Raw genomic sequence first — 20,277 nt, forward strand, 5'->3', positions numbered from 1 at the left:
CATCAGATGACCTCTCATCAGCAAGAGTGTCTCAGGAGAACACAAGGCTTTAGGGAGACCAGAGAGCAGACTTCCAGTATTTTAAGGGAGCCTACAAGAAATCTGGAGAGGGACTTTTTACAAGGGCATGGAGGTATAGGAAAACAGGAAATGCTTTTCAACTGACAGAGGGTATATTTAGATTAGATATTAGGATCAAGTTCTTCACCCAGAGTGTGGCAAGGCACTGGAAGAGGTTTCCCAGAGAAGCTGTGGCGGCCTCATCCCTGGAGTGTTCAAGGCCAGGCTGGATGGCACGTGGAGCAAGCTGATCTAGTGGAAGGCGTCCCTGCCCATGGCAGGGGGTTGGAACTCGGTGATCTTTAAGGTCACTTCCAAACCAAACCATTCTATGATTCTGTGTCACACCTATTACTCAGGCTGGGAGATACTCTATTACCCAGGACTACAGAAGTTGAGAGCATTATCGCGGTAAGGGGTGGAGCTTCATGCCATTCCATATGGACACATACTTGCTTTGCTTACATGAACAATCAGACCAAAATATGCAGTCTTAGTAGTCTATACCATAAACAAGATTCAAGTTTAATTCATCTATATATAGAAGGAAAGACCATAAAAAAGGGGTGGGGAAAAAAAAAAAAAATCAGGTGAACTTTTTTGTTTGCTTAATTTGCAGGCACATGGTTATTTTTAACTACTGTACTACTCACACATCTATTTATTTCTTTCTTACCTGAGTGTTATTATGGTCAAATGCTGGGAAGGTCTCTAATGCAGGGAAAATTACTGCACTTCCTACAATGATTATATAAAGATGCACTTCCAGCATTTGACATAAAGGTACAAAAAGACAGAAAGGTTCCCAGCACAAACAGGCATCTACGTATTATCCATCTTTAATGCAACGGATGAAATTTGCCTTGCCTTGTTTCAATTCACATCTTTATTCAGACATCTTCTCCAGGATATATTACTGTCAGGGTTGTGGGGTTTTTTTAAATATCTAGAAAACAGTAAGCACTCCAGCTTCTGGATGCTCACGCATGCAAGCTGTGTTATGTTTTCAGTGTGACTGAACTACTCACTGGAATAAAATTTACGGGACGTATATTTTAAAGAGTACATTCAGGCGACACCGATCCACCAGGTAGTAAAGAATTCACTCTATAATAACATGTTTTCTTCTTACAGAACAGAATGAAAGCATCACATCTGAAACAATCCTAAATCTAGTAGTCTTCACAGGTTATTTAAATAAAAAATAATAATAAAAATCCCACAAACAAAAACAAAACACACATACTAAAAAAAAAAAAAAGACAGAAAACCCACACACAAACCAAGACATTTACATAATATACTGTTGGAATATGCTATATATTGCTATATATTGCTGAAGCACACACCCCCAGGCTGGGTTGGGTTTGTTGGGTTTTTTTCAGAGCTCTATTAATTAAAAACAATGATTTGTTTTCTCTTTTGTAAAATGTAAAAAGCATAGAGTTTGTCTTTAAAATATAGTTGTCAAATATCAAGGGGTATATATATGCTAACATTTACCCTAGGGGTATTTCAGGGCTAGAGTCTGTTACAAATAAAATCTTCATTCATATGAACAGCTACCTGGGGGGCAATACTGATTGTTACACATAATATTCTCATATATATATATTTAAAATAATCTAGCAGTGCTATTAAAACAAACTGGAAGCTACACTCTATTTAGTCTCTCTGCTTTGCTGATATGTCTCATAGTACTAACTTTTTTGAGTTTGAATTACTTACTGTAGAGTACAGCCCCTAAAATATAAAATACTTTCATCTAGTGTCTCATAACTGATCTATTATTTGAAATGTTAGAGGTTGTTCATAGTAATAAAGAATTACAGAAAAAAAAAAAAGAAAAGCAACCGTCCCCCCCATTAAATTTTGCAATGCTATTTTCAAATTTGAGAAGTTCCATTGAATTAAGAAGAAAAAAAAAAGGGGGGGGGGTAAAAAAAATATTTTTTCTTACATGTTTTCTGGAATTACTGAACACTCACTGTGTGCTTCGGAAAACAACTTTAGACACGATCAGACATCTATATTTATCAAAGATTTTAAGCTGTCTGAAGCAAACTGGGAGACAAAGCAGACAATGCAGCAGCTCTGCAGACTGCCAGCAGCCTGAGGAGGTCACATCTCCCTCCTGGACCTTCCTAATTTACTGAATGAAAATGATAATATTCCATTAACTGCTAGCAAAACTGCATGATTGTTGAAAAACTTATTTAGAGAAAGCACTGTAATTCTGCCCTTTTTCAGCACATTCCAAACACTGATTTGGCAACTGCCACCCCCAAGGATGAAAATCCTTGGACTAATACAATATCCAGACAGAAACCTTCTTTCCAATTAAGGAAAAATCATGTGAGTCTCTGCATAGCAATTAAGAAAGCGCTCAAAAATGCTCAGCTCTGTGACTGCTGTACCTCAATATATTACACCATTTCAAGTTTACTAGACAAGTAAGCTGCCTTTAAAAACTCTCCCTATGGCCTTCCAAGTTGGAGGACTTGCTGCATGCCTGATCTTCCCCATTCATCAGGGCTCCTGTCCTTCTTTGAGGAGATGAATAAAGACGTAAGCTGGTTTAACAACAGACTGCACAATGAATACATGAAAATGGAAATTCAACAATTTTACAGAGAAACACACAGCACAGCCTTTGTGATGGGGAACTCATATAAATCTATGCAGCACTGCAGATAAAATACTAAGTGTCTGATGCCTTCCATAATTGTTACATGTATTCCCCTCAAAGGGTGAGGACATTTCCCTGAGAAAATTCTGGATAGATCCTCATATTCTTGCATGGGAACATCATCTTATTGCACACCAAAATATCAGCCACACGGTTCACAAAAGTAACATCAGATGCACTGCTCGTTACTAATTCAGCTTTAATTCTTGTTCAAGAGAGTACATGTCTATTCTCCAATAAAAATATTTGCAAGTTCCTCACATAAACTCCATAGTCACTGCAGAGTACCTGAATTTAATATCTATGATCCTGCCTTCATACTCTGCTTCAAAAGCACTATTTAAGACTGTCCCTTAACTCACTGATCAGCATCTGACAACTAAACAAACCTGTTTCTTTCCCATTACCAGTTTATATGTATAAAAGAACAGATCTTTTAAAACTTATATATACTACTGCTGTACGGATGTATAGCAGTATCAGACTTACTAGCATCAATATTACTTCTCTACATACCAGCATTTTGAAATAAAGTACGGTTTGAAAATAAAAATTTAGTAATGCAGCTCTGTTACCAAGTGTTTGCCCTCAAAATATTTGTGTCCTTTCTGTATTATTAAATGCACAAACAGAAACAAGCTATTTATGAAACGTCTCATTTATGAAAATCACATGTAAAAGAAAATTTTTATCCTACAAATAATGTAAATATTATAAATAATGCAAATTTGATATTTCCCACGACCTCACAGGAAGGCTGAAATATTTAAATGCATTATTCAGAACACACTCCTACCAGTTAACAACGATTTTGTCTTAGCAAACTACCTGGGAAGCACATCTTCAGTGGTTACTAGCAAGCTAGAAATAAAAGAATCAATGTTAATTTTAATCAATATTGTTTCTAATAGGAGATAGTAGTCAGTCTTACAAGGCTGCAGTCTGCTGCACTTTAATAAAATACTGGAAACATTCAATTACAAAACAAACATTAAAAATGTGCAAGTAAAGTAGAAGGTACCTCTAATCAGTTTTCCTCTTATCAGCCATATCAGCCCTTGTTCCTAAAATTTTATCCTGCCTGTGAGCACAAGGTACATACTCTTTTTTAGACATCGCATCTTAGTCAACTTTGACTATTTGATTTTGTCTGATCAAACCCTAAACAGCAACAGCAAAGAAAAAGCTTTCCTCTCTTTAAGATGCTCTATTGGTTAGATCAGATTTACTTGCTGTCAGTAAAGGTTATATTTGCACATAAGTCTATGACAGATTGCAAGTTTATTAACTTCAAATGAGTTTCCAGGCTGCTGGGTTGAGGTATTTTTGCTGGATTTTGGGGGTTTTTCGTGGGTTCTTGGTTGTTTTTTTTTTGTCATCATTCCTTCCCCCTTCCCCCAAGATGTGGGTTAATTGACAAACTGGAGTTCAGTTATCTTAGGTCAATGTAACTATAAGTTAAACTAATGAAGTGTATGTCTATGAGAGATGTCTGATTACTTTAATACAGTTAGTGCTGGACAGCTTGGGCTGCTGACCTTGAAGGAACACAGATAACATTGTGATGCGTTGGAGGATGTGGTTGCAATACAAGACAAATTTACATAACAGTTTGTCATATACACTCCTCCAAAACAAAACTGTTGCAAAAGGAAAGCAACAGGAAACCAACGCTGAATGCCTCACAGAAGACAAAGCAGGGAAAATTAAATATAACATTTGGCTTGGGAGGGTAGCTTATTTTAAATGCAAGCCAGAAACAGGAACAGAAAAGGTGCACATTTATATAGTATGCATTCCAAACTGGATTAGACATTATGTTGGGTCACAATGTTCAAATGAAGCCCTCTACAGCACAAGATCTACTCTTGAAAAATCATATTCCTCTCCAGCCAACTATGCCTGCTTGCTCCTGGTAACAAATACCAGACCCAGTTCTGCCTTGCAACTAGTTAGCACAGCATTTAGGTGTGCTCAGGGTCCTGCTGAAGTTTCATTCTGTTGCTGAAAAGCAGCTGCTTGTGCTAAAACAGCTCTGTGAAGGAATTGGCTCTCTTCATGAAAGTGCACAGTCAACGAAGTGCTCGTTTACCGTGCATGCTGTGATGCTCTGCTGCATGCCCTGAGTGGAGCACACGCTGCACCACACGACATGTCACTGCTCAAGACAATCATCTTACCACATCTCAACTGATGAGGCAGGACAAGTAAAATTGCTGGGTTTAAAGACAGCTTGGTTCTGGAGTGACTGATTCTCACTGCATGATTGCTATCTCTTGACCTAAATAGTCTGTTTTTATCAGTCCAGGTTCTAGCTGATAGAAATTTGCCACTTACATACATGCATAATTGACATCCACAGTTGCTGGAATATTATAGAACCATACCATCATTAAGATAAACCTGCTCCCTTAATCCTCCAGGTCAGCCTGAGTGATACACACTGAAATCAGACTGCTAATAGATCGGAGGGCAAGTGAGAAAGCATGCAGTGTTCACATCTGTGCCACCTTTCAACCAAATCTGTGAAGCAGAGTTTAAATCTTTCAGTATTCACAGTTTAAAACTTTCAGTTTTACTGAATTCACTTGATAATTTTAAAATAAGATGTACATATACACGTATACACAAAAAGGTATCAATGCACTTTGACTTAGAGACTCTCAAGGGCTACCAATGCGTTACAGAATGGTCTAAGAAACTTTAAAAAACGGCAGTAATTTCCCAATTATACCCCAAGAAAAAAATGCAAGAACAAAACCTTGTGTTGTCCACTTCAAGTCACCATTTGCTTGCACATATTCACCTGCATGCACACAACTGAAGATTCAACCCAAAAGAGTTGGCTGAAGGCCTCTCTAATTTGAGTTTAGAAAATATCAAATTCCTGGGTTACCTGTAATTAGGACTTATTGGCACGGTTTGCATGAAATAGAGAGCAGCAGTTCGTGCTCTCCAGTGCCACTTCTTGGCAGGGAGTGTACAGAGGACACAGTCTTCTTGTAGCTCCTCCTGGAGAAGATCCATCAGCTGTTTGTGGGAACCACCATAAAAGGCTTCAATTAGAAGAACACACATTTTCTAAGTGCTTCCAAACCGTCTGGATTCTGAAAATTACAATAGAGAAATATTTTTTTTTTTAACTAAAAGATTTATATTGAAAAGAAAAAAAAAAACAGAAATACACTGCAAGGCCTTACAGTGTCTTCATTTTTGATGTAAAATTGATTCTTCATATTAGTAAGTTTGCTTCAGAAAAAGCTACCTAGAAACCATGATGACAAAACCATCACACCTATTAGTTTCAGCCACTGAAGGATACCATTTGTAATTTTCAAATAAATTGTGCAGGACTTAAAAAAAATACTGTATTTTGAATTTATTGTTGGTTTCAATCATGATACTTAAAAGCAGCTTTACTTTACACACTCACTCTCAAATACATACAATTCTTTCATAGGTTAGGAAGTAGTTTATTCATTTTTACATAGGTTTCCCCCCCTCTTCCTGGTGCTAGATAAAACTATAGAACAATTCAAACACACTCCAGCCCCAATAGTAGATAATAATGGTAATCTGGGTGAAACGAAGGCAGAGACCAACATGGGGAGACGCAGTCTGAGCATCCCCCCAGGACCGTCTCCTGCACTGCTGGGATCTGGGATCACTGCCCAAGCTACGTATTAGGAACCTACAGGACGTGTAAACCATGTGGGTTATTTTTTTTAATACTCCAAAATGGCTGGAAGACAACACTGTTGCAGGCTTAAGGAAGCTCTCAGATGAGAAACCACAGAGCTGCTCACAAACAGGATGCAAAAAATGCTCCCCAAAGTGAAGGGAAAGATGAAAACCCTGTGACTATTGCTCATCTCTTTCATGAGTCACAAACTTGGGGTACTGAAAAGCTGCTTTTCATATGCTTTGAACAAAACCATCACATACAATAGTTGAAAACAAAACCCTGACAGGTATTCACCATCCACGACTACCTCACTGCTGACTTCGTTTTCAACATAACCCAACAAGGCAGGACTCTCCATTAATGTTATTTGTTCTGTCTCAGTGTCAAGTTCAGGTTAAAATACGGATGCTCTAATCAGAGGGTAGAAAACAGCCAAAACAAAAAAACCTTACAAGTGCACAGTAGCTATCAAAATATCAACTAGTCAGCACGACAAATCCAAACACTGAATAAATCTAATGGGGAGACAAAATGTAAGAAAGCTCTAGACAGCTTTCAGTCATTGGCCCATCATGCTGCCATGTAAAAAGGTGATGCAGATCTCCCTTACAAATCAATCAGCAAAGTATTCTGTGCTCTTACTTTCATGCCATAACCCAGCCAGGATTTAGGTTATAATTTGCTCTATTATTCACTCCCCCAAACTGTTTCAAATAAATTATATTTGAAAGGAACATATTTGTCAAAGAAAAGAAAACCGATAGCCTTCTGGAAGCAGACACTTTACTCCAGTTTGGAGCTTGCTTCTTTTCAGGTAGCAAAGCAGATTCTGATCTCTCTTACACTGACCTAATTTCAAAAATCACACTTTTGAGATCACTGACGTTTTCTGAATTTACAATGATGTAGCCGAAATCATACTCTCTGCTCCGAGGCCCTTTTGGAGCCTGCATGGTAATAACTGTTATAAAAACACAAGCTGTGTTTTAGAACCTGCACTATTCACCTAAAGAACAATTTGTAATTAATCATGCTACGCTTGTCATCAAATGTCACTGAAAATTTAACTTAAAGGACTAGAGGGAAGCATTTTGCAAATTCAGACCCTGAAAAAGAGGTATGTGAAAAGCTGGTAAATGCCACTGAGTCAGTCGCTCACAGAGAGAATGAGTTGCAGTTAATTTTCAAATCATCAGCGCTATCAGTAATAAAGTAATTCATTCATGAAATATCTGATCAAATTGCATTTCATCGGACTAGTTCTGAAACCAGTTTTATTGCTAGGTTTAGCTGAATCAACAATGTGCTCTTCGGTTTTATTTTGCAGCATTTTTCAGTGCACATCCCTTATGGGGACAGAGAATAACTCTTAGTCCTGACGGTAAGAGATTTTTTCCAGTTCTCAGGTTTCCTTCTTGCTTAAAGATCCTGACATTTAGGTGACTCTGCACTTATCCTACCTGTAGTTCTATTAATAAAAAAGTATTATGCAAATATTACACAAATATTACCATACAATAAACTCCCTTTGGCTATTTACATTGGGCAACTGGGTTGAAATTATGGATGCACCATGGAGCAGGTCTTAGATCACTCTTGCTATGTAGTTGTTTACAGTAACAACTCATAGACCCCACAGCAGCAGCAAATGAGGGTGAAAATCAGCAGTGATGTATTTTTAAGAGATGATCTGAAGCTCAAAGGCTTTCTTACAAAAACTCTCACTCCCCGAAACCCCAAACTGCTCACTAAAAACCTCACTAGCACTTATAGGATTCTAGTGTGGTATGATCTGTATACATTACTAGCAATATAAAAGAAATTCAATTTAAAAACATGTTATCTAAGGAGCAGTATATGGCATATTTTGTTCTTGTTTTGTGTTTTTAGAAGATGCTACCTACATAGGAAACTACTAAAGAATAATGGCAGCACAATATATGTCATGTTGACTTCAGCGACTGACTAAGCTGGAGCAATGAAAAACTCAATAAATCTTCTGTTTTAAGAAGATACACTGATAATGCAAAGGAAATTATATATAACTAATAATTTCTTGTTTTTAAAAAGGCACAGAGGAGGTATGAGACAGCCATTTGCCTCATATTTCACCCACATGACTTCCAATAACATCTATTATTTTTGCTTTCTTTCCCTTGACCTAGCCAAGTGAAGGTAAATATGTATCATATACTCCTTAGAGGTCTCAAAGACACAGCTGATAAATGGCCTGAGAACGTTCACCTTATCTGATGAAATGTAATCCTCAATTAAATATAAATCACTCCAGGTATTCTTTTCCCCATTTCAAAGAAAACAACAAATATCAGAAAACCAGAACTGCTTCCCCTGTCTCTTTCCAGTGCTTCCTCTCTAAAGCCAGCAATCCTGGTGTTCCTCTAACAGCTCAACCCCATCCACAGGCTGCAGCACACTCCACTCTGAAAATCTTTTACTCTGCCTATACCTTAAGTAGCATCACATTCTTCAGGATATTTATTAACTAGAAACTACCTGAAATTTAAAAAATCCTCCAAACTGGTAACAGTGTCAAAAATTACATGATTAACAGAGAGGTATACTGAGGTACCAAGAAATTTAGGCAGGTAGTTAGGTGCTCTCACAAAGCCAGCATCTCACAGTGACATTCATCCAGGACTTCAGTTCTACTGCACAGTGAGGACGTTGCAAAAAAACAACAAATGGGCCACCGCTGTCTGACCCAATAATTTTCCTTTAAAAGAAATTCTGAGTACTATACAGAATAATAAATTAATATTTACTTTAATGGCACGGAAGCATCAGCTGTTAAACTAGCCACAGAAACCATGGCTTCTTTTTAAACTCCAGGTGAACACCAGCTAGAGTATTTTTGTTAATCAACATAGGTAAGAGAAAATTCATCATTTTCTATGATTTATTAAAGAATACACATTCACTCTGTCTTATAAACAGAAATGTGGTTTCACAAACATCAGCACAGCTTGAAACAGAAAGCCATAATTAGCTGTGTTCATTGACGTATTCAGACAACATAAATTACAGATTATGCTTAAATATCTGTCCAACAAAATAGTTGAATAACAATCCAAAACCAAAGGAATAACTGTTAATATATTCCATAGGTAGAGAGCTGCTATTAGTTACAGGAAATAAGGTATATGGTTTCAGTAATGATTGTTTTAACGGTCACAGTCCCACACGTATGAGAAATTTATTCCACCACCGTATCCAGCGCACATGTGGTTCAGTATCTTGTAACTTAAACAACTACAGAACCGATCAGGTACGCATTGTGAATGTAAACGTACTTATCACCTTTGCGAATTTCAGATAAACACACCATAAAACCTAATACAGGCAAAAGTTTTTAATGCTCCATATTCCGATAAAATGGGATTTTCCAAAGGACTATTGAAAGGTCTTTACCTTTCCTGCTGTGTCCCTTCTCCCTCCAGCCTCATCTGATGTGGCATATACATGCACAGAGGCTTAGATTGAAAGAAGCTGTATTACCCTCCCACTCATGGCAATGACTCACCGAAACCTCAGAGCTATACCTTAAAACATAATCACATTTTAATGTTTGACCAAAATTCAACTCCCATTTAGATCACCCAAAAGTACCGCTCTGAGGTTTGTCATTACTAAACTGTGTAAGTGCACAAAGTGAAAATGCCACTTAGTTTATCTTTTATATAAATTAACTGGAAAAAGTAAGACATTCTCTACTCCTTTTGAGAATGTGGTAAACCAAAATTGTTCACCTTTATCTGGATGTCTGCATCAGCACTAATATTAATTTACTGGTGGCACCCATAAACCACAGTGCCCCATCCACACAACCTGAGAGCTGAAAACATCTACGGAACGCTAAAACCTAGTATTACCTGCAGGCATCAAGGATGCTAACCACTGTCTACACTGAAATACTCTAGACAGTGATTGCAATGTTTGCCTTTTGTGTCACTAAGTACTAAAACACAACATTTAATTTTACTGTGCCTATGATCTACATATCGGTTTGCAAAGACTATCTTTGTTACACTAACAAGCAAATTCCCAGCCAGAAATAAAAATAGAGTGAATGGGAGAAAATGGCAGAAGTCCTAGTGATCTCAGGTGAGGATTCCCCCACATGGGAACTGTGCCTCAAAATCTCTTTTAGTATGAGATTTATTTATTATTCTTATTTAAAGTATTTGCTTGAAGAACTGCTGTAATTCTTCTATGGACTATTTAATATTAATGTAAATACACATATATGGAAAAATCAGCTCCTTGCAATACACTTTCAAATACACAATTTTATTCTTTTTTTCCCCTCATTCTCAGAATTATGCTCCTCAAAACACTCACACATCAGGGCAGGCGCATATCCCGTATAGGTGAGAAGGTCAGCGGCACTGGGGATGACGCACTTAGAACTGCAAACAGTATAATTTTTAAAGAATTGTTTTGATCTTAACTAAAAAGCACACTGCAAGGATCGCCAGGTTCAGTTCTTACATCTGTGCTTTCAACCCCGAAATATAACAGCAGGAATTGAAAGCTGGACTTTAAAAATGTCCCAAAGCTATTAATCCAGAGACACCCTGACACAAGCGACAGTAATGGCTCCTTTTGGAGTTCACATATTTAGAAAGTAACATGCTGTAAAATCTGCACATTAAGTAAACACTGTTGCTATAAATCCTCATGAAAAAGTTGTTACTACATATGCAGACTATGCACTTTAAAACTCAGTATTTAAATTATTATTTTAACTAGGCAAAGGCACTAATGACCTTCATCATTTCTTGATATAAACAAGATTTGGGTTTTTTTCAGCTACAGAAAGCAAAAGTTAATCCTTAGAATTTTCCTTTCACCTTTTTCCATGACATAGTCTAAGACTGTTATAAATAACTTTTATCTATACTCCTATTGACAGGGAAATTTCACTGACCGATCTCCTGATTCCCAGTACATTCTGAACAGAAATTACAACAGTTTGGTTTATATGTTTCTAATTGATCTGCGAAGTGGTATACATGGGAATAAGTACTAGTCAGAACAGGGTATCAGGGATACTAAAGAGTCTGTAAACTATTTTGGGAGTTCAGATTAACAAAGTATTGCTAATATTTAATTAGCAGAAAGTTTTCGTGGTTTCCAAGTCAAAAGAGAAAGGGATAAGACAAAGGAGGTGATGGAGACAGAGACAAAGGAGGTGATGGAAAACCAGGTGATGGAGGCCAGGGAAACAACTACAGCCTTGACTACCCATCACCAGAAAACCTCTTCTACAGTTTGCTCCTCTGCTTCCTCCCTTTAATCATCCCAATAGATTTACAGAACTCAACACAAGTATGCTGCAGAGCAGGAATCATCTTCACAAAAAGTTCTAACATTATTTTGGGTAGCTCTTCAGCCAATAACAGGATTTGTTTGTTTTGTGGGGGGAATCAGTACAGAGCTAATACAAGAGTGCAAACTGAAAATGCAAGATTAGCAATTGTATGTGAAAGAGAAGTAGTTATTCTGATTTAACACTTAATTATAAGCTCCCATTTGTCATGCAATTCAAAAGCCTGGAATAACGACAACTTACTTCAGCAGAGACTGCTAATGTTGTTTAATAATATGTTCCTCTTACCCAACTTCTTTGGACTGTGTTTACAGTGCTTGAAGGCTCAAGAGAGTTTACAAGACTCATCCTTCCCAGTACTGTACCTGTTACTATAAACTTGATAATACTGATGATTTTGAAGGCTTACATGAAGTTTAAATAAATGAACGACACTTGATTTAGAATATCTCCAAGTGGAAAGGGAACTAATAGGTGTGGTAATGGGTGATATAGCACTATTTTTAAACTTGACAGGAGACATATTAGTTGCTAGTTCCCTATTATAGAAAGAATACTGGTCTGGTAATAATGGGCTGGCATTTTGAAATTCTTCCAACTTATTGGGAATATGATGAGAAATGCGTTTCACACATTCTGGGCTTCAGACCATTTCTGTACAGAAAGTTAAGCATTCATAGCTAGTGTAAAAACATATATGTATATGCTTGAAACATGTATGTAACAACACATACATATACGCTTGAAAAAATGACTTGTAAATATTTTAACTATTTTTATTTGAAATATTTAGTCTACAGTACATATTAGCTAACTTATTAAAAGACAAAACACTTTGTAGAAGCCATCATTAGTTGCTCTGTGAAATAGCAATATCACTGTCCTCCAAAAAGTTAGTTTGTTTTCTATAGCAAATCATTCTTGTATCATCAAAATTTGGGCTTTAGCTCTTAGAACACTCCTCCTCCTCAAGCTGGAATTGCAAGAGTTAATTTAAACTTTAATTTAAACATTAGGCTTGGTAGCCTGAGATGTTTGGCGGCAACTTTTGAGTGGGCACAAGCCAGATTTATTTTACAGTCAGAAACTATCTATTTGAATATGTGATGAAAGGATCTGCTTCTTCAGTCACACCTTGAGTCAACAAAAAGGATGGGATGAGATCTACTGTCAAATCGAGTTCAACTGTGAAATCTGTGAGGAGTCCCACAAGGAGGAGTATTACGGAGGGACAGATATGTGAACTTCACAACACATGCCAGTAAGGTTACTTCAAAATGAAATTAAATCACGATGGAAAACGGCCTTCAAAAGTGATGCCAAATGTATCTGCCATTTTATTCACCTAAAGACCTGCAACACAAGCAATTTAAAATGATAATCATGAGGATTTTGTCAAGCTTTGAAACCCTTCACCAAGTGAACAGAATAAATCATCTGAGTTTTGTGTTTAAGTAACATTTAAATATTACATTACTAGAGCATTTTGGACATGATGTTCTTGTGATTGATAAAACAACTTCAAGGTTGCCAAGTTACCTGCACCAAGTCCTCCGTTTTAACTTATGTTAAGAACTAGAACTAATTACTAGTAATTTTTGGTCTTCTACTTGCCCAATTCTCATCTTTCCAAGTGAACTTAACCAACGCTTCATACTATGAATTGATGAAAACAAATACATCTCATTAACTTCTGTCCAGTCAGTATCATGTTACCTCTTTCAGAAACTGCCTGAAAGCTCACAAACACTGAATGAGGACTTTAAACAGCACTAAACATATTTTTCAATTTAAGAATATTTACATCCTCTTTCCAACTTAATATACAGAAGGTATGTTTTCCACATCAATTTATAAATCTAGTCTAACTACACTGCCAATTTGATGTAATGATGCAGCATCATGTTTCCTATAAATAATTTCCCAATAAAGTTTTGACTAAGCCCTCTGAAAAGGCTCTCGCAATATTAAAGGCTTCAGAATATGGCCAAAGTGCTTTCTGACACCTCACTGCAAGTGTTCCCCAACACCTCTGCTGACATAATAGCAAATCTTATGTCTTCAGCCATTTGCTTCTATTCTGTTCTCTGCTGAGGCTGCAAAATACTTTCAAGGGTTTGCTTAAAGTAAGAGAAAAAAGCATATGCATACATTTTAATTTACTCTGCAAGTATAAGAAAGTTAAGGGGTCTACCTCCTCCATTAGGAAGTATCTACGGATACACACATCACAGAAAGCTGAAAAATACTGATATGAGATAATGAAAGATTTCTGTTATCATCTGTCAATTGAAATGGTAAGTCAGGAAACTTTTTTCCATGAATAAAAGTGATACACAAGCATCTCAAAGCAATCTGTTTTGGAAGGTTATTTTGTAAACAAGTTGAGATTCTGAGCTGATGTTTTAAAAACAGATACTGCATAAAGAATAAATATTCATGTCTGGGGGAGACCCTAACAGACATGAGACCAGCGTGACCCTTTTTAGCACTACCACGGATAACAGCAAGGCAAGGACACACACAAAGGACATCAAGATGTAAATTTTTTGTCTTAAAGACTATCAGACAGTTGGTATGAGAAAAGCACCATTAAAATCACCACTATCAGAAAGCCTGTGCCTTATGAACTTTGCTTTTGTTGCACACAACAGAATCTGCCTATGGCATACAATCTGCATTGTAACCTCTAACAAAGAAAGCTGAAAACAGGGAGGTTTTTTATTTTACTTCATTATAAATCGCAACAATTTTAGTAAAACTCACTAGGATTTCAGCTTTAGTGTGACTTGGGAATCACTTCTCCGCCTATCTACAAAAAAAAAAATAAAAATCTGAGAAGCATTTACCATGCCTAACTCAACTGGCCACACTCATAAGACTTTTCTCCTAAAATCTGAAAACCCTTACCTTGAACACCCTGTTCAAGAAAACTAAATGACACTGTCATTCATCAGATACTTGAACTTGAACCACCGGAAAACCTGCAGAACCTAGCTCATTCCTCCTACAAATTGGTGCAACATAAGAACATTAAGTTTACAATGGCCACAATAGTTTCTTCATTGCAGAGCTCAAGCTGAAGAAACTATTTTAAAGTCATTACTGGAAGATCCTAACTATTTAAAGTTTCGCTGGCTATTAGGAGGATCTCTTACTGACACTGCTGATACAATGAAATGACAGAAATACCATTACAAGCCAACATGAGAAACCATTTACACCTCATGCACGCAAGGTCTGTGCTTGATATTCCCACTTCATTTCAGAGTCACAAAGATCACAAGTTTCACCAGCAAGTTAAAGACTGTTCTGACTTGTACTAAAGACTTCAGGGTTGTGCAGTTATTCTGGCCATTGGGAAATTTTTGGCAGTATCATCAGTTAAGTGTTTACAGCAGCCACAAACAGCTCCTGGAGGCTTTAAAAACAACAGTACATGGGCAATTTGGAAATACCTCTAAAATAAAGGCAGTGCTTATCTCAGGAGAGTCCTCCACATTCAACCAGACTCAAAGCAATGCTAGAGCTAAAATCTTTGATGCTACTTTTCACTATGATTTTTTCATATACAAAGAATAGTCAATTGTGGAGATTAAGACACTGAGAAAACACACCAGGTACTCATGAGGTCTCAAAACAGTCTTAACAAATGCTTGACAGAAATAATGCTGACTTGCCAGTGCTCCCACAAAATCTGAAGCTTTTGCTGTTGCTCTCGATGAAAGCTGTGAACCTTTTTGCTATGAAAATATAAGGACTAGGTATTAGGAAGAAATCCTTTACTGTGACGGTGGTGATGCACTGGCATAGGTTGCCCAGAGAAGTTGTGGCTGCCCCATCCCTGGAAACATTTGAGCAACCTGGTCTAGTGGAAGGTGTCCCTGCCTGCTGCAGGGGGTTGGAACTAGAGTCATTAAGATCCCTTCCAATACAAACCATTTTAAGTTTTATCATTCTCTGAAGACTTCCAACCCAAAACTGAGGACTAGGGAAACTTCTTGCCTGTTAACCAAGCTATGCCTCATAAACTGTTATGGTGAAGTAGAATCCTTTACATAAATTAAAACTTTAAAATGGAAACACCAAAAATGCTATTTTTAATTGCTTCCATCTTTGCTAGAATTCAGATTAATACAGGTAGTTTTAAAGAAGTTATAGTGTTGCCTCCCAGCTGACAAAAGAAAAAGGAAAATTGTGAATCATTTTTACCTTCATAAACTTCTAACCTTAAGAACTGCAGCTTCCTTGTTAATGTAACAAATACTCTCTGCTAAGCAATGAAGTCTTAGAAGTCTTAAAAAAGATCAAGCAAAGAAAATTTAGGCTCTAAAAGTTTGCTTTATTTGCATTAATTTTATTGATGGCATATTGGAAAGTACTCTATGATCAAGGGAATTAACTCCATCCTTATTCATCAGTCACAGCAGAAAATAAAAATGCTGTATTTTTGGTGTGCTGGAGTGACGACTCTACAACACTGTACTTGGCTGGGTTTAAAAAAATAGGCAAACAAGGGTTTTGGTTATGAAGATAATGCTCAAACTGTCTTCATTTATCTACTTGTGTTGAGATTTCCAAAAATCACTTTCATAAAATAGATGACTTTTCAATAGCAGCCTTCCAGTATCTGAAGGGGGGCTACAGGGATGTGGGGATGGACTATTCATTAGGGAGTGTAGCGACAGGACAAGGGGTAATGGGTTAAAACTTAAACAGGGGAAGTTTAGATTGGATATAAGGAAGAAATTCTTTACTGTTAGGGTGGTGAGGCACTGGAATGGGTTGGCCAGGGAAGTCGTGAATGCTCCATCCTTGGCAGTGTTCAAGGCCAGGCTGGACGAAGCCTTGGGTGGCATTGCATACTGTGAGGTGTCCCTGCCCATGGCAGGGAGATTTGAACTAGATGATCTTAAGGTCCTTTCCAACCCTAACTATTCTATGATTCTATCAGATCAGAATCTAAGAGAAGTGTTTACAACAGTCTAACCTTATGACAGATTGATTCAGATCTTCCTGAATCTTTTCAGATCCGATATTCCCATTACTGTTTAAGCAAAGTCTGGTTCCACAAAGCTGTAGATAACTGATGGTGCTATATGAAACTGGTTCAGCCCCATATTTAAAGCAGAAATAGCTCTGAAGACACTTCACTCTCTGAATTTGAATACTAGAGATATAATTAAGAAAGAGGGGAAGGAGGGGGGAGAACAGTAAGTTGCCTCCAGCAAATAAGTACAGTGGAAAACAAAGCAGACAGCGTACTCAAATTAAACAGGACCAAATGCTTTGAGAAAAGGACTAATTTCCACCTATCTGCATCGATCACACATTAGTTTGCTTGTGCTGAAGAGAACCTAATCCAAACTCTGTTCATTTCAAAGTGGTTAAGAATCCATTTGTGAGGTGCATTCAAAATGCGCCAAGATGAACAAAATCTGTTTTGCATGCCAATATCCTTGGAGAGGGCAATATTCATGCAAGATGATTCAAGTTACTCTTCAGAGCTGCAGCACTCTGCCTTCCCATTGAAGCTCTGAATGAGTATGGACAAGAGAGATCCATAAATGATTTTTCCTAGAGTCTATAGACAGTTGGTTTCTTAACACTCATGGAAGCATTTTCTTGGGCATTAAATTAACAAAATGACTTACAAAAAAAGTCTGCTTTTTTCTTTAAAGCAGTTTTTCTTTTCAGGCTATGTAACTCCACTTGATATTTAGTGTACATTCAACTCACATGAGCTACTTAAACAAGCACCAGGCTTCAGCATACTGAAGGTGCGTAATGGTTGCCTAACAAACACAGACCATTTCACATGTTTGTGCTTATTTACAAATACCACTTACATACTGCTGACATTTATAATGACACCTGTGATGTTGCTGACACTATGTTTGCAAAGTTTGCATCTCCAGACACAGCCAATTCTAAGAAACTTGGTGGTGAATATACACAGCATTTCCTTTGACTGTAACTTGAAAACTTATTTTGACTATTTCCTATTTGAATAGTAAGAAAGCTTCAGAAACAAGGCTTAGCAAGGCTAATTCCCCCACTGATTTTATTGCTCAACACTAGTTCACTCAATTGTTTTTTTCAACAATTTTCTCATATATTTTCTCCTGACCATGTTACTGTGTTCCTTAAATTATACTATAACCACACATTCATATATACACAGAATTTCATGTACTTGTTACTATTATTGTTGCCTACTGACTTGTTATTCTGAAGTCCACAACCTCTAAATACAGCACTTCAGCCCCTACAGAATCCTTGACACAATGCTTGATGACAGAGAAATATTTGGTTTGGCCCATGAAGGCAGACTGAAGAATTCACCTTAAAATGGTGCCAAAAAGGAATACTGGTGATTTATTCAACTTTTTTAAGGAGTCCTAAACTATCTTAAGATGAAACAAAACACTAGCTCTATGCACATGTTCTAATTACAAGCTAATTGTAATAAAATGCTTGGATTTCATAAATAAACCTATAATTATATAATTTCTAAGCAAATATTTTCAATTGCTTTGTTTAAATACTCTTTAACAACAAAACTGAAGCGTTCTATCTCCTCCCTCCATCCCCAGAATTGTACTCCATCTTCTGGCTGGTATTTTACCATAAGTAAGAGGTTTAATTTATCTGCTTTCATCCAAAAATACTGAAGAGCTCAACAAACATTAATTAAACTTCACAACACTGCTGTGAGGTAGGTAGGTATTGTCATCTCTACATTACAGATAAGAAAACTTGAATTAGAAATTGTGATTTACACACTCTTCCGACAGTTTTATAGTAAATCCAAGAACAGAAGAAAGAAGCAGTGACTCCTACGTCCCTATTTCCAGTCTCCACAATACACAATACTCCTGCCTTTAAACCAGCAGAAACTTGCTGTTCAGCCACATATGAAAAAATGTTTCAAATTTGTTTCAAAATGTTTCAACATTGTTCTTTTTCATAAGCATGAGCCCTTACCAGAAAAGGCAAATACAAATGAGACAGTATTTTGTGTCCTCTATTAATACTAGTCTTCACCTGGTACACTGATGAATTCCATCTTGAAAAGGAAAATCCACACTTCTTGAAGCCATATGCATTTCTCATATGACTGAATCCCCAATATCCTCTTTTCATTTACATTTAAGATCTTTTTTATTTCCTGCTCTTTTACCTCCTTTTCTAATTATTTCACCTTCTTTTCTAATTACTTCTTACTGTACTTACCTTAGTTCTGTATCATATTTTTTTCTTTTTTAAACTTTATCAATGATGCAATAAAATCTACAAAGAACAGACTTACTGCATTATCGACTACTTACCTTGATGAGGCACGTCCAATTTTTCTGTTTCAAACTACCCTCTCCTCCAACTGTTTTCCAATGTATGGACGTGTCCACTGCACCTCTTGTCCTACAGGTCTACAATCTCAGATGTTCTCCCCTCGATGCTTCATTCCTCATTAAGAAATCTCCAGCTTCAATAAAGACCTTTATTTGCTGTTCCAGAACCAAAGTTTCATGGCTCCCTTGCCTTTTTCTCCTTGCTTAATCTCTGGTCTCACTGCCTTGTTTGTCAATTCTTCCACATACAAATAGTCTCAAACACATTTGCAAACAATCTCTTTCTTCCTCCTCCATCTTACCACATCAAATCCGAAGTTTTTTCTCTTCAACTCTGAATTTTTTTCCCCCAGTTAGGCTCAAGGCTTATTTCATACTGCTCTTTTCATTTTTATTAGACTCACCTAGTAAATCTAAATTTCCCAACAGAAAAAAAGGAACAGCTTTTAACATGTTGCCAAAGAGTCATCCATTTTTTGATCAATTCTACTCCATATGCTCCTTCCAATCTCTCCTTTTCCTTTTCTCTCCAGCCTCTGCTCAGAAATACTTTGTCCACCAACGCTCCTCTACATGTACTCTGCACACGCTTCTCTAAGCCTAACTGCTTCAAACTTCGGTCTTCTACACTCTTGCTGCTACCTTCTCTCCACATTCTTTTCTGTGAACACCACAAGTTGAGACCCTGAACACATCTTACATATACCTATGAATCTCGCTGTATCACTATAAACCAGACTGTCCCCCCACAGAAAACTACTTCAACAGTGCTTTCAGTTAGCCCAAGCATGAAAGTCCAGCCTTTTAAAAATGCTATTTTTTTTCTTTACAAAAAGACTTGCTGAAAAAGCTACAACCCTCAAAATCAGCCAAAAATAAAAGTTGTGTATTTTCACAAATAAAATAAATCTGTAGCCTATAAAGGGGCAGTCTCTGACCCACTGATTTACAAACTAAGCTGGTATCATTAACTGTTTCCACTGGACATGCACACTACTCAATTTAAAGAAACAGTTATTAAAATACAAGTAGATTAAATAAAGATATTTGGGAGGGAATTGTTGAATTTACATGATTTTCTATGACTTTTTTTTATTTTGCTTATTTTGGAATCGCATGAAAAGTTAATTTAAAAAAAAAA

At 37.0% G+C, this 20,277-nt stretch overlaps 1 protein-coding gene across 12 annotated transcripts in view; it reads right to left on the reverse strand.

The window, feature by feature from the left end:
- Positions 1–20,277, reverse strand: part of GTDC1 (glycosyltransferase like domain containing 1) — a 311,001-nt gene that overhangs the window by 250,312 nt on the left and 40,412 nt on the right. For 11 of the 12 annotated variants that reach the window (XR_009968306.1, XR_009968307.1, XM_062637705.1 and 8 more), the window contains exon 2: positions 5,646–5,856. The exons of the other annotated variant lie outside the window; for it this stretch is intronic. Coding sequence is in view for 9 of the 11 variants with exons in the window: in XM_062637705.1 (XP_062493689.1) it covers positions 5,646–5,827 (182 nt within the window). In the remaining 2 variants the exon portion in view is untranslated. The remainder of the gene's footprint in view (positions 1–5,645; positions 5,857–20,277) is intronic. 12 annotated transcript variants of the gene reach the window in all.

Source organism: Pezoporus occidentalis, unplaced genomic scaffold (genome assembly GCF_034315485.1).
Source record: "Pezoporus occidentalis ecotype Australia unplaced genomic scaffold, CSIRO_AGI_Poc_V1 ctg54, whole genome shotgun sequence".
Lineage (NCBI taxonomy): Eukaryota > Metazoa > Chordata > Aves > Psittaciformes > Psittacidae > Pezoporus > Pezoporus occidentalis.